The sequence below is a fragment of the Stylophora pistillata genome, chromosome 8, assembly GCF_964205215.1.
Source record: "Stylophora pistillata chromosome 8, jaStyPist1.2, whole genome shotgun sequence".
Lineage (NCBI taxonomy): Eukaryota > Metazoa > Cnidaria > Anthozoa > Scleractinia > Pocilloporidae > Stylophora > Stylophora pistillata.
In genome coordinates this window covers 21,751,274-21,765,479 of record NC_142526.1, presented here as the reverse complement: position 1 = coordinate 21,765,479, position 14,206 = coordinate 21,751,274, and the positions used below count along the sequence as shown (strand labels likewise).

Sequence of the window (14,206 nt, the reverse complement as noted above, 5' to 3'; positions counted from 1 at the left end):
TAGTTACGTGCAGATAAAAAAAAAAAAAAAAAGAAAAAAAGGCCAAAAAGAAACAAGGTAATTAAACGGAAACCAAGTGTTTTTTCAGTTAGAGGTGTTACTATTATTATCTCTAATGAGTTAACGCAAGTGAAAAGATAAAAAGTGTTATGTTGTTTCTCAAAGCAGCTACAATAATACCATCAAGTAGTTTTGGATTTAAGTCCAATGAGCGGAGTTTTTCGTGCGAGAACGTGAGTCAATTTCTAAGGAGGGGAAATTATTTATTTATTTATTCTTTTTTTATTGAAAAAAAAGGCGGCTGTCTCCTTTCAACTTATCGGCCCTAAAAAATGTCTGTCGGCTTTTGTCTCTCTAAGTAAGGAACTTGTTAAAGGAGTCTTCAGCGGATGATCACGGCCAACACGTCAGCTATTCCAACATTTCCTATACGAAAAAATTATTGAGACTTACTTCTGCATTGAGAGCAAACTTTCGACTTAGGTCCACTTACTAATTAATGACCGAGTCTAAAATAAGCGAATTAATGCCTTTTAAACTTTTTAAAAGTTACACAATAGCACCTTCACCAGGCCTTAAAACTAATGAGAAAAAACAATTTGTTAGCCAGAAAAATAAAAAAAATAGAGTGTCACAAAATTAGTCACTGTTTATACACTTAATCGACCTCAACAAGAGATTATACCTTTGATACGTTGAGGGTACGGGGCTAGTTTTCAAGGAGCGTCGGAAACCAGATCCGATTCAATCCAAGATTAAGATATATTTCGACAGTCAACTTCCCGAAACTGAAGATTCACCGTAATCCATCCAGGTTACAGCTCTATCTAATGTACTGAATTGAATGCGTGCATTGGCACGATCTTCCCAGGGGTAACTAGGGTGGTGCACAATCACCCGCCACCCTTAATTATTTTGGCAGCCGTTACAGGACTGTGTTACCTCAATGAACCGGGAATGAAAACAAAATTTGTCAAATTTCAATATATGTGCTGCATTCTTAAGGTAATCCCATGGAAATTATCCGCTCCTGCGAGAACCAGTTCGAGTTGCTTGTTCCGGCTGAATCAAACTTAAGGGAGATGCATATGGCTTCCGTTCCGTTCTAGTACAGCACCACACGAGCCTGTCAAAAATCAGTGGAGAACTGGAGCCTTGATTCATTTCAGATGAATGAAAAAAAAAATGCGTGGATGTCCGCACGTGTGATTTCGACAGCTTTATCGTATATCTCGCCGAGGAATGTGTACAATAAAGGATCCCCCTATCAAAGGGTAACAGGTAAATTTTATAATTGATAAAGAAATAATGACTCCTTTGGTATGTGATAGCATCGTCATATCAAGGTGTGGTGTTGATATCGAATAATGAAGGGCATAAGACAAATTGTATACCTGTCTATAGATAAAAAAGACCAGGAAATTTTGATCTTCATTCTTGATTTTAACCACAACTCACTGCAACTCAGTTACTCATTACTCACTACACTTTGGTGAACTATAATTCACTGTACCTCACTGCAATAAGTACAGGAACGCTTTGAAACTCTGTTGACTTACCTATGTGTACATTTTACACTCGTACCTCTTTTGGGTTGAATGTTTGCCAGTTTATAACCACCCGGTTCTTGACATGGCCCGGGTAAGTGTTCGTAGTGTCAAGGGCTGCACTGATGTTCTCCGACTGTGTTACGTCTGCACTCCATAGGTCGCCCACTTTTGGCAAAGAGGTACCCCCAACAACTTTGAAAATCATTGTCCAACCTGATAATAGATGAATATGTAAAAACTGTTAATCTTTCATTTTCTGATTACTTTGGTACGTACATATGTTCCAAGAAAATATCTCTACTAAGTTTTGTTGCGATTACTGAGCAGCGATGGAGTTTTGGAAATATGCTATAAAAGTTTTTTTTTATGGCCTGAATTTTTCCGAACTCTCATTCTGGTAAGTGCAGAGCTATGCGAAATCATGTATTCCGTAGAATCATGAATTCCGTAGAGGACTAAAAAAAACCGCTCAATTGATTCACTCTCATTGTTTTATTATGTGTAAAGCGCCAAAGAAAATAGAAGAGAATATTGTCATGGCATGATAATGAGTTGATTTTCATTGTAATTGTCAAAACAGATGAACATAACAATTATGGTACCTCCATCGCTTGTCTGATCACAATAAAAAGGAAACTCTCATCCATGATTCCAAATGAAGACAATTCCATCTGATGGAAAAGCGTCAGTCATTGATGACTGAAAATGAATCAAAATTATTATTGAATGGAACTGGCACATATTTATATATAAAATTAAAGGAAAATTCACCTCTAAAACAAGAAAAAAATTGATGAGTTATTCATCTGTACTGGTCTGGCGACAAACAGTTGACAAAAATCAAGTTTTTACCTTTCTCACAGTTGTCACCCGCATATCCACTTTTACACTCACAGACATATTTCTTTTTAGTAAATCCATTTAAACACGTTCCGTTATTCTTGCAGGGTTTATTGGAGCAATAGTTCTGCGGTAAGCAAAAGCAATGGAATAGCGTCTCGCGAGTGTGACGACTTTCTTGACGATTTTAGTTAAGGGGAGTACGAGCAATTTACGATAGTTGGAGGGATAGTTGCGTGCGCATAAGCTACACGAAGAAAAGGCTAAATCTCCTGATCACAGACTTTAGCTTTAAGGCCGCTATCAAAGTTCTTCTAACTTGAAACGATTGTTGGTGTTGTTCTCCTCCTAAATGGGATATTGGTCCAGGTTTCCCTAACAGTTCGCCTGTATCCACTTCTCATAAGCATGGAGGGAGTCACTGATTTCATTATAACCCGGATGTAGCATCATCAAGGCTGATTTATTCACCTGAGTGGCTCTGTAAATAAAAAAGCCTTCTCTTGGGTCAAGATCTGCTGGATACTGAGAGTGTTCAGAATCACTCAGCTCACAAATAACCTTACCATTTAATGGCGCACCAATGTTGATGGAGACACTTTGGCTTTCCATAGTGCAGAGATTCTTACAGGAGCTACGAGTGCCTGCCGTCAGGCTTTTTATCACGTGGCCATCGAGGGAGTAACATTCTATTGGTGTTTCAAATAATATTGATCGACAAAGATCTAAAAAAAAAATGTTACCACTATCATTTTATATGTTTAGATTCAGGAATGTAAAGTTTTCCTCTCTTCTCATGCTTGAAATTAATGCTAGTGATACTGAATATATTGCATTGATGCAACAAAAACACTTCAGACAATCGAGATCTTACTATCTTCTTGATTAATTTGTTTTAATTCGTTATTCATTGCCACCGAGTTCTTTGCATTTGTAAAAGAAAATAAAAAAGTGACGCTAGATTTTGATAATGAATAATGTTAATAATCATCGTTTTAATGTTGGTTTCTTTTCCTCACCGTTAATGACATTTGAGGAGCAGTGCAAAGAAGAGCCCCATACAATTGACATGACAAAAAAAATTGCACGCAGAAGATAAAAGGCCTGGCATAGTTGCAGAGAGAAACACAATCAGAATATCCACTTCAGCGTAATTGCAGCCGAAAAGTGAAGTGTCCTGTAGGCTGTATCTTTCTATTACTACAGTATAAAAGTGTCTGTCTAAGTTAATTGTACGAATAATTTTTTCCAAAGAACTCATGCCAATCATACTTTGGAGGTAAAAATAACCTTTTATACTGGCTCACACCAAAGTAATAACACTCTTTGTGTCTTTTGATCACCGACCGCGCAATATAATTTAATGCAATCAGCATGGTGCAAGGTGATTAGTTATGGCACATTTTCAAACAGTGTATCATGAAATTACGCGCACGGCTTCCGCTATATTGCTGCAACTTTATGTAGAGCAAATAAACAACACTCTATTTTGGTAGCGGCTTACAAGTTTTATCATATACGTGGTCCTTTAAAGTTGCCTCTTAGTGAGTAGATCATGGAAAGTGCGACCACAATAATTAAGAGCTTCGTCACTTATATTCACAATATAGGCTTGGAGTAATTACATGTATGGAAAGAACAACTAAACATAAAGAGAACCATAGAAACTAGGACAGGTCAAAGAAAGTAAACTAAGAAATTCGGTCAAGAGTACGCATAGTAATGGGATCGTCGTATCAGGATCGATGGCGCCAGCACAGTGTGACAACGTTTTAGGACACCTGAGCTTTCCGTATTGCAGATGGTTTGTTTTGAGCCAACTGAGATAGGCGTCTTCGTTCAATTTGTTGTCTGAGCCAGCAACTGACTCAGTTATCAATAAGACATTTGTGTAAAGTATTGCTGCGACCTTCTGGGGAGACGATTGAGCTGAATGCCCTTGTAGAAATAATTGCATTGTTTCTTTCTGTAGCACCAGTTGACGGAGGCAAGTATGAATCACTTATTTTTTCCTATTCATTTTCTAGTAGGCTACGCTCCGGTTTTACTTGAAAGATCGATATGGAAGGAATATTGGAAAGTTTACTTATATGGTTGCCATCTCCACCAAAACTGAGGCCATGTATATTTGTTATACACTTATATTTTTGTGTTAAATTTTGCAGATACCCTAATGAAGGAAATGGATAAAAGAGAAATTTTTACGAAGCAATTCAGAAAAGTATCACTTTAGAAAGCGTAGTTAAATGATAATGCTCTCAGCGTTTATCACTCCAAACTAATCGATCAGCCCAAAATGATCGAATGAATTTTGCAAATTGTTCCATCGAGGGAAAGTTATGTATACTGTTTGGGAGGTATATTTATAGAAATTCTATTGGAAATAATTCAGTTGAGCCAAAGAAGAAACTCTAGAAAGTGTACTTTATTGATAATCAGGCGTACATCACTCCAAACTAATCGATCTTATGTACATGTACAAAATAACCGAACGAATTAGGCAAATTTAGCCTAATTCTCCCGTATGGTCGATAGGGGTGGATCGTTGAAAAAATATTTAGAAAGTCCTACCCCACTGGTCATAGAGCAGTGGGCATATGTAGCCACTTCCTATGATTACAACACTGGAATTACTCGAATGTGGGTCGATGGTATAGAGGTCGGTGAGCTGGATATTGGAGTTCGTTCACTGGCCACTGACTACGAAGTTAAAATCGGTGCAAAGGAGGATGATGGTAGATACTTCAAAGGGAGAGTTACACGGGTGAAAGTTTATGACGTAGCGTTAACGCTGGAACAAGTTTTGGCTGTTCAACATAGAGGGGAAAGCTCGTGAGAACGGTAAAGGATCTACACAGAACTCTACACAGCGGTCAAACGTCGGGCATGCGCGACTGGATCAATTCTGGCCCGCCGCGCAACAATTTCCCGCGTAAAATGTCAAAGGAAAACACAAAAAACAACTGCTGTCTCGCAATGTAAGCGAAAAAAAGTTGAAAACTTCACAGAATCTGTAAAAGGAGACAAAAGTGGAAAAAAGAACTCAAGACTTTAACACAAAGCGGATTTAAGTACGTGTATCCTGTTGATCTGCCGTTCTTTTTTTTAACTTTTTCAACTTTTTTTTTAACTTTTAACTTTGCCAAAAAACACCATGACTTCGTGGCTGGTGTAGTTGTTTGTAATCCTATAAGTCAGCATGGCTCTGACAGCTCGAAGCACGTCACCTAGTCACTACAATAACAAAGTAATGAAAAGAGTGAAGTCTTTTTTAGTAGAACTTCATAAGCTGAGAGAATGTCACAGTTAATCAAGAGATAGTTATCTCCGATGGCTTTACATTTTCTAAATACTTCATTACGATCAGGATAGTGAGATATCACATTTATTTTGACCAATTAAGGACACAATGTCATCATCCAAGAGATGCGAAGTTGATTTGTTTTCACTAAAAGGAACCTTGCTGTTCGATTGAATTGATATTTTATCATTGCTAATTAAACAAAGTTAAAAATTAACTTTTATCAAAACAAAACTGCTTGGCAGAATGGAGGGTCCAGGTGGGGTTAGACGTTAGCTGTAACTTGGCTAAAAATTCAACGGCAAGCCCTGATAGCCATCACCCCATTGAGAGTCTCAGAATAGAGATGCTTTTGCGACTTATGAAAAAGCGGAGAAAAAAGCAAATAGAAATCCGACCGTAGCAGTAGTGATGATGTGCTTCTCCGTTGTCTTCAGAAAAGTACGTTATCGTGCCAATTGTTAGCTGTAGGGATTCTTCTATACTACTTTTCTCATCAACCAATAATAAGTAAGGTATCTCCACAAGTCATGATATAACGTGGTTCCGTGCCAAGGTACGTTCCGTTTGCATTTTGCCGCCTGAGGTTTTCTCTTGAAAACATGGCAAGGGCAATAAACCTCCTTGCCTTTTTCTTGATGCCTTCAGTTTATGCAAGTAAGAATACTTATTTTATTTTTGTATTTTGTATTCTTTTCTTCGCTTTTTTAATTAAAGAAGCTCTTAAACAGCAATAATAGCTCGACTAGAAATCAATTTTAAGAATCGTTTTTGTTGTCAGTAAAATCTAAATCTTCAAAACGAACAGACCAAATTTTTTTTACCTGAGCTTATTATGGGGTGTAATTCTCAGTATTCCTCTTTTTATCAAAGTAACGTTTCAGATATATGGTTGAGGTTGAGGGAAAAAATAATGAAAAATGGTTTCAATGTTTAACGGGTTGCGACAGGCTGCATCAGCTAAACAGCTCTATTCAGCACGATAGAAAGACGTTTATAATTGCCTCTCAAGATGATCTTTTTTAACCAAGTTATCACTGACTGATTTAAGGCTGCTTAGTTATGTAATGTTTTTCAGTAGTTTTAGGGCACAGTGATCCCATGCACTTGCTGTACGCAGGTGGTGAGTAATCAAGTTGCTTGTTTCATCCCAGAGAGGGCACCTAAAAGCTGCTTGAAAAGGGCTCAAATCGTCTTACACACATACAAACATACATATATGCATACATATGTTAATTAACCACTCCCCAAGGGGGCTTTTCAGGGCCAATTCCCCCCAGTAATCACCCCAAGGGAGGACATCCATCACACAGTAATCTCGTGCGTGGGAAATTAACTTCTCCTACCCCTAACCCTGCAGGAGACGGGACCTCCATTTTTTTCGTCCCTATCCGAGAAGACTAGAGTATCTAACCATTTCTTGATATAGAAAGGTAGCATATTCTTCTCACTTGTTTTAAGACCTTGAGTGTTGGTCCGGCCGGGGCTCGAACCCTCGACCTCCCGCACAACAGTCCAGCGCTCTATCCATTGAGCTAAGTGGGAGGCGGTCTTAAAAAATCAACCAACAAATACAGTCTGCACGGTGTTTTCCAGTTTATTAAAGGCTGTCTAATCTGCTTACCGGTTGAACTCATTAAGCGAACCCTACAGTAATTCAACTCCATTTGAACCTACAGACTAATCACGGGTAATCACAGAAAGAGTTACGTTTAGCAACTAAATTACGATAAATTTTGTTTCGGTTTCACTAGATTTTGTCACGTATATTACTTATCAATCCAACTAGGAAATTTCAAAAGACTTCTACATCTACAAAAATTGCTATTGATAGGATTGATTTAGTGATGATTGTACCTTGTGTGGTACAGCTCAGGGAGTCTCACCGAGATAAGAGTTATTGTATGTAACAAACAGTTCTTTGCGATGCATTCTTCATTAGCTCTCAACAACAGTTGCCGAATCATCCAATTCAACCCTGTAGCCGTGGATAAAATTCTGAAAAACCATGTTATAAGAAATATCAGTGTTCAGAGTCGGTCACAGTGTCAGTCAAACTGCTTCCAAGAACCCAACTGTGTGTCATACAACTATGGTCCATTACAGAGTGATACACCGACATGTGAGCTCAGTAATCGCACCCACCTGCAAGTCTCCAGCAGCAACTTTGTTCTAAAGGGAAAATACCTCTACCAAAACATCGTGGTAAGAAACAAAAACATTCATACAGGAGCACTTTTGAATTGATTGTCCAAAACCACTTAAAAGTTGTGTCAGCGATCAATCAACCTTAGCCAAGAGAAAACATTTTAAGTTGCTTGAATCCAGTTGGTTTATGAGATGGCGTTTTTCTTCTAGCTGTAGTATGAATCAACTATACCCAAGAAAAAATGAGATTGTTTGCTTGAAACTGGTTGGTTTATGAGATGGCTTGTTTTGTTCTTGATCAAACAGAGAGTGACATTTGAACGCGCTTCTATAAATGTCATATATGGTTCTCGTGTAAATATTAAAATCGCTTCAATCATGTCGGTGTAGTATTTGAGAATGCCTAGTTCCACAAGTACTTTCATCCTCCCCCACCCGCTTGTATGTTCTTTTGTATGACAGAAGGTGCACAATGATTGGTGATGATGTAATATACAAGATATTTTATTTAAGTTGCTTTACTGCTTGTCCTTAAATCCTCGTTAAACCCAAATTTTCCTTAACTTAAAACTGTGAACAAACAAACGTCTCTAACTTAAGCCTTTCAATACTTTTTAAGAATTACTGTGAAAGCGGTCCATGTCCGAGCAACACATTATGTCAAGCCGGGTTCACCAATAAAGGGTATCGATGCGTTTGCGTAGACGGATTGAAACATGGGGCCAACTGCGATCAAGGTAAATATTGGGCGGAGTTTTATTCATTCTAAATACAAATTAAAGAACAAAAATCTTTAATAAAACCGGTAAAGAAACATACAGCCTAACAATTTTTAAGGTTAAAGCCTGAGCCTGGTGCTTTTAACTTTAACATAGATGGTCGGAGACATCAAAATTAAAGGTGAAAAAAACTAACATTGAATAGCTTACTCGCTGTTTATTTTGTGATATCAAAATGAATTTTTAGCCTTCATATAAACAGTACAATCACATCTTTATGATTGCTTGAAGTTACTTACCAGTAGTTCCAGAGAAGTTGTTTTGAACTGCATGTTGTTATTGTGTGTAGTCGTGATACGCTTTATAAGCTTCAATAACATTTAAAATTATAAATTTTTCAGGTTCTTCTGCAGTGTCCGCTATTTTGTCATCGTCATCGTCATCGTCATTGTCATCGTCACTGTCGTCGTCATCGTCATCATCATCGTCATCGTCACCATCACTATTGCCATCGTCATCATCATTATCGTCCTCGTCTTCGTCAACTCCTTCGCCGCGGTCATCAACGTCTACGTCGACGTTTCTGTCCTCTTCATCATCGCCATCTCCGTTTTCACCATCTCCCGAAACCACCTCGTGGTCGTCGCCGTCGCCGTCGCCGTCGCTGACGCCACCGTCCTCGTCGGCAGGAATATTGCCTGATCCTACTCCACCAGGTTTAGTTTATAACTTCATTCTTAAACTTAGATGCATTTCAAACGAATAAAAAAGTACCACACTGAAATATTTGCCAAATGAAAGCTGCTCGAATATGACTAAACGGACAATGAAGACAAATACTACGACAGAGGTAGTTTTCATTGGCCATAGAGGCGTAATGGTGGAATAAGAAATGGCCCTTAAAAAGATCTCAGGGAATATTCAACTTAATTATAATATCCTTTAAAAGTATTTCAAAATGTGATTAAAAATGTCTGCATTGAAATTTGACCAGATGTAAGCCACATAAATATGAAGTTAAGTAAATGATAGTATAGCACTATAGTCTATTTCAGTTCAAAGGATAAAAACCCATATCCTATGTTGCAATATATATAAAACTAAACTAAGCCATAATTAAAAGTTAACCTATTTACTAATGTGGATTTGAAGCGTTGGGTATTAACTTTGGGGCGGAAGCACCCTTTCCTACGTAGATTGCATGCAGTATTTTTCTCAGTGAGATCACCTTATCAAAAACTTTTCTGTCCTGTTTCTCTAAAAGGCTTGAAATAATGAAGCGACAGGGACTACATTGCCGCTTGTAACATTTATCTGACATACACAGGAAAACCATATGTCAAAAGGAAAACAAGAAATTCAATGAAACAAAGTTGATCACTGTACGTTTCTCTACGGTCAAAGAGTTTTAATAATAATCTTTTTGATCTATTGATGGATTGATTGATTGATCGACCGATTGACTCATTGACTCATTTGAATCCTTGTCCAAAACTGTGTCCAATTTATTAGATCTGTTTCTAATTAAGGGATTCGTCTATTAGGAAAATGATTTACAATAGATATACACGATTATATTGGTAAAATACATAAGAACGAGTGGAGAGCAGCAAATTAATTTTGATTGCAAATTTTTTAATAGTAAATTTTTTCCTTTTCAAGCGTGTCCGCAAGGTTGGTATTCTTTTCAAAGCTCGTGCTATCACCTTACCACAGATCCAAAGATATGGAGTAGCGCAGTATTGAAATGTTCCAGCAGTGATGCGCAGTTGGTGAGAATTGATTCCTCTGAAGAAAATGAATTTATCAAGGCGACATTTCTTGTTCACGAAGTAGATTACTGGATTGGATTAACGGATGAAGATACTGAAGGAGAATGGAAGTGGTCTGATGGAAGCTTACTCACAGGATTTGAAGGGTGGATAGAAGACCAGCCAAGTGATAGACACCACGTGCAGAACTGCGCTGGAATAAGAAAGAGAAACGAGGGATCGAATTACGAAATAGGATGGCACGACAAACAGTGCGATCAACTTAAAGGGTACATCTGCGAAAAGTAGAATTAGAAGTTCGTTTTCCTAAATTTTTTTAACATTTAGTTGTCCAGCTTATTTGTTCATCTAATCTGTTTGCTCTTTATTGTCATTGATGTGAGAGCTGGTTTCAGTTTTCAGAATGGGATGGGATGGGATAAGGAATTACGATGCTGAGTGGCACGATAATGATTGTGGAGAAACTAGAGGCTAAATCTGCGAAAAGTGCATTAATCTACTTTTTTGGATAATAAGCTTTGTATTCGTTTGTTCATTCAATTTTTTTCTCTCTCTTTATTGTTATTTCTACGGGAGCTGTATCTGTTATCATTAAGAATACATGTTATTACACAAAAGGCCAACACAATAGATTTGTCGGATTTAATGATTCGCGACCCATGTATAAACTTACCGCACTTTTTGAAAAAATCACAAAGTCATTCGTCAGGCAGTTCTGATCACTTGGCAGTCACATATTTATAATGCTAAGTTTCAATGATTGTAGGATGGGAAAATTTCCGGAAGTTTTACAGTTGTTTTGAGGAGACATGCTTGACATATACAGTTTTTGTCTAAAAGGGTTTTATGTTAGTCGTACAAGAAGAAAAAAATTATATATGATTTATACGATTGAAATGATTTTCATGTATTCAAAGTCAAGAAAAAACTGAGCGGCCTTTGTGTGAAAGAGCGCTATACAAGTATACGAATCAGTTGGAATATAATGCAAGACTTATTAAATACAGCTACAAAAAAGTTGAATAAATCCTCGATGAAGGTGTAACAACGAAACGTGCAAAAAAGCCGTGCTTAAAAGACAAAAACTACAAAGTTAATCGAGTCTGTTATTCCTTCCTTTATACAGTCAATGGTCAAACTTGAAAGTCTCTATATTCGAACTACAAGAAAAATAATAAAGGTAATAGTTTCCCCCCAGTGCATGTAATGGCACAAACACCAGCTATGAACTGCAAAGGAAATCTAATCATTTGTTTCAGCACGTTTGCATTACTTGCTGTTATCAATACTTTTTGATATTTTGTATTTTGTAAACTGAGAAAGGAAAAGTATGAATACATTGCATCGTCAGGAATTACAATAACTCGCTGTAAATAGCAGAAGGCCTGTTCAGAAATGTTTTTCTTTTCACCTTCTACTGCGAGAGGTTAGATTATCGCATCAGCGAAGAGAACTTGTGGCCCGTGTCGTTCTACCCTCGTTTACCCACTAAAACCTCGCCGGTCATCAATTTTCCCCCGCACTTCCAGCAAATTTAAACCTATCAAAATGAAAAACATCAAACAAATTGAAATATTATTTTAAGCAATACCGAGGATGACTCAGGTTATCTAAGGAATCTCAGTGTGCAAACGTTACTGTCAGAAATATTCTGTTGTAGTAGAGTAATGCAAGAAATCAAGTCCCTAAAAGTAAGAATATTATCGCCTGAGAGAATCTCACAGTTAACCACATGACCTTAGATTTTCTAAATAATTCAAAACGGTAGTGAGATGTTACATCTATTTTGACCAAATAAGGACATGATATTCTCAGTCAAGATGTTTGTTTTGAATGAAAGGACGTTAATGCTGTTCGATTGAATTGATATTGTAGTATTACTAATTATGCAAAGGTAAACTTTTAGCACTTATCAAAACAGAACTGGAAATTTGTAAAGGTCCGCAAGAAAGATGGTATGTTTTTTCGTTGTTTTCTTTCTAACATCTTATTAATATGCCAGATGTCAACTGTGGGGATTCTTTTAGTTCTTATCACCAACCAGTAACAAACAATAATAACTCAACTAGCTATAATTAAAGGGAGTTCCGTGCCACTGTAAGATCCGTTTGCATTTTGCCGTTTGAAGTTTTCTGTTGGAAAACATGGCAAGGATGATATATCTCTCTTTCTTTCTCTTGAAGCCGTTTGTTTATGCAAGGAAGAACACGTATGATTTTGTAATTTTTTTTACTTTTTTGCCCTATCAATTGATTGATGAGGCTCTTGAGTAAAAAAAAAAATAGTATCATTAGATAACAATTAAATAATGAATTACATGTACGTGACTGATGAAATCGAAATCTCCCGAAAAAAGTTGGCAATTTTTTTTAACAGAGCAAATCAAATATTGTAATTGCCACTGTTCCTTGTCTTTATCAAAGTAACGTTTCCGAAAAGTGGTGAAGGTTAAGTACTGACATTCGAAGGAAAAAATGTTTCAGGATCAAAAGGTTGATCCTTATTCTACTCAATGGAGGGACGTTTTAATTCGCTTTTCTGAATGAATATAATTTTAAGAGAACTTATCAATCTGACTTCTATAAAGATTCAAGGCTACCAACTACTGTTATCTAATACTTTTCAGTTAGTTTTAGAGCACACTAATCCCACTTGCTGTGCGTAGGTGGTGAGTAATTAAGTTGCTTGTTGCGTCCCAGAGGGGGCACCTAAAAACATGCTTGGACAGAGGGTTCAATCCTCTTACCTAATGACTAATGAACCAATAATTATGGTCTGTACAATGTATTCCAGTTTAAACAAAAGATTTCTAGCCTGTTAGCCAGCAAAACTCAAGAATAAACCCTTCAAAGCAGTTTATAGTGCTATTCACGGATCATGAAAATCAACATCCCTACGTCGTTAAGCACCAGTTCTTTGCAGTGTATTCTTTACTTAGCTCTTACCAGCGATTGTCGAACCATCCAATTCGAGCCTGTAACTAAGGATAAAATTCTTAAAAACCATGTGATAAGAAATGCCAGCGTTCAAAGCCAGTAACAGTGCAAGTCAAATTGCTTCCAAGAACCCAATTGTGAGACCTACAACTATGGTCCAGTATACAGTAATACACCGACATGTGGGCTCATTAATCGCACCCACCTGCAAGTCTCCAGAAGCGATTTTGAGCAAAAGGAAGAATACATCTACCAACGCATCTTGGTAAGAAACCAAACATTTTTTTTAGATCGGAGCACTTTTGAGTTGAGCGTCAAAACCAATGAGCGATCAATCAACCTTGCGCAAGAGTAAAAGCGATTATTTTGCTTGAGTCTGATTGGTTAATTAGATGACGTTTTTTTTTTTCTGGAGCAAACAGAGTGACATAACGGGAAACGTTGACTACCCACGTAAGTAAAATTAATTATTTGATGCATTTTCCTCAGCATGTGAATATCTTTTTTTTAGAATTCCTGTGAAAGCCGCCCTGTCTGAGCAACACATTATGTCAGACTGGGTTGACTAATAAAGGATATCGATGAATTTGCCATGAAATGTTGGACCAAGGTGCTAATTATTGTGATCAAGGTACATCTTGGGGTGTAGTTTAATTCAATAGGCTTACTTCTCTGATTTAATCGTAGGGATGATTTGCATCAAAAAGGCCATTTCTAATCTTGGAAACCATCGTCAAAAAAAAAGACGACTCGATGAAAGGAAACTACACAATGAAGATCATAAGGAGAAAGAAAGATAAGAATAACTAACAGCCAGTAGAGGTGATGAAATAGTAAAGAAAAAAAATTCATAAGAATAGAAAAAAAGCAAAAACAAAGAATCGACATAAAATATGATGGCGTGCAGCGTCTATAAAGTAGAAAGTGATCGAGAACTAAA

At 37.2% G+C, this 14,206-nt stretch overlaps 1 protein-coding gene and 1 pseudogene across 1 annotated transcript; one reads left to right on the top strand and one right to left on the bottom strand.

Annotated features, from left to right (window-relative positions):
• Positions 1-616: 616 nt before the first annotated feature.
• Positions 617-3,301, bottom strand: LOC148725468 (uncharacterized; annotated as a pseudogene).
• Positions 3,302-4,056: 755 nt separating this feature from the next.
• On the top strand, positions 4,057-12,652 carry LOC111344900 (uncharacterized). Its single transcript, XM_088729883.1, has 5 exons — positions 4,057-6,348; positions 7,634-7,896; positions 8,459-8,576; positions 8,960-9,274; positions 10,221-12,652. The coding sequence occupies exons 1-5, from the start codon at positions 6,294-6,296 to the stop codon at positions 10,616-10,618; spliced, it is 1,149 nt and encodes a 382-aa protein (XP_088586009.1). The 5' UTR covers positions 4,057-6,293; the 3' UTR covers positions 10,619-12,652.
• The last annotated feature ends 1,554 nt before the right edge of the window (positions 12,653-14,206 follow it).

Coding starts and splice junctions, on each gene's coding strand:
- LOC111344900 (XM_088729883.1), top strand. CDS start 6,294: ATGGCAAGGGCAATAAACCTCCTTGCCTTTTTCTTGATGCCTTCAGTT. Junction 7,897..8,458: donor ACCTCTACCAAAACATCGTG/GTAAGAAACAAA, acceptor ATACTTTTTAAG/AATTACTGTGAAAGCGGTCC. Junction 9,275..10,220: donor GCCTGATCCTACTCCACCAG/GTTTAGTTTATA, acceptor TTCCTTTTCAAG/CGTGTCCGCAAGGTTGGTAT.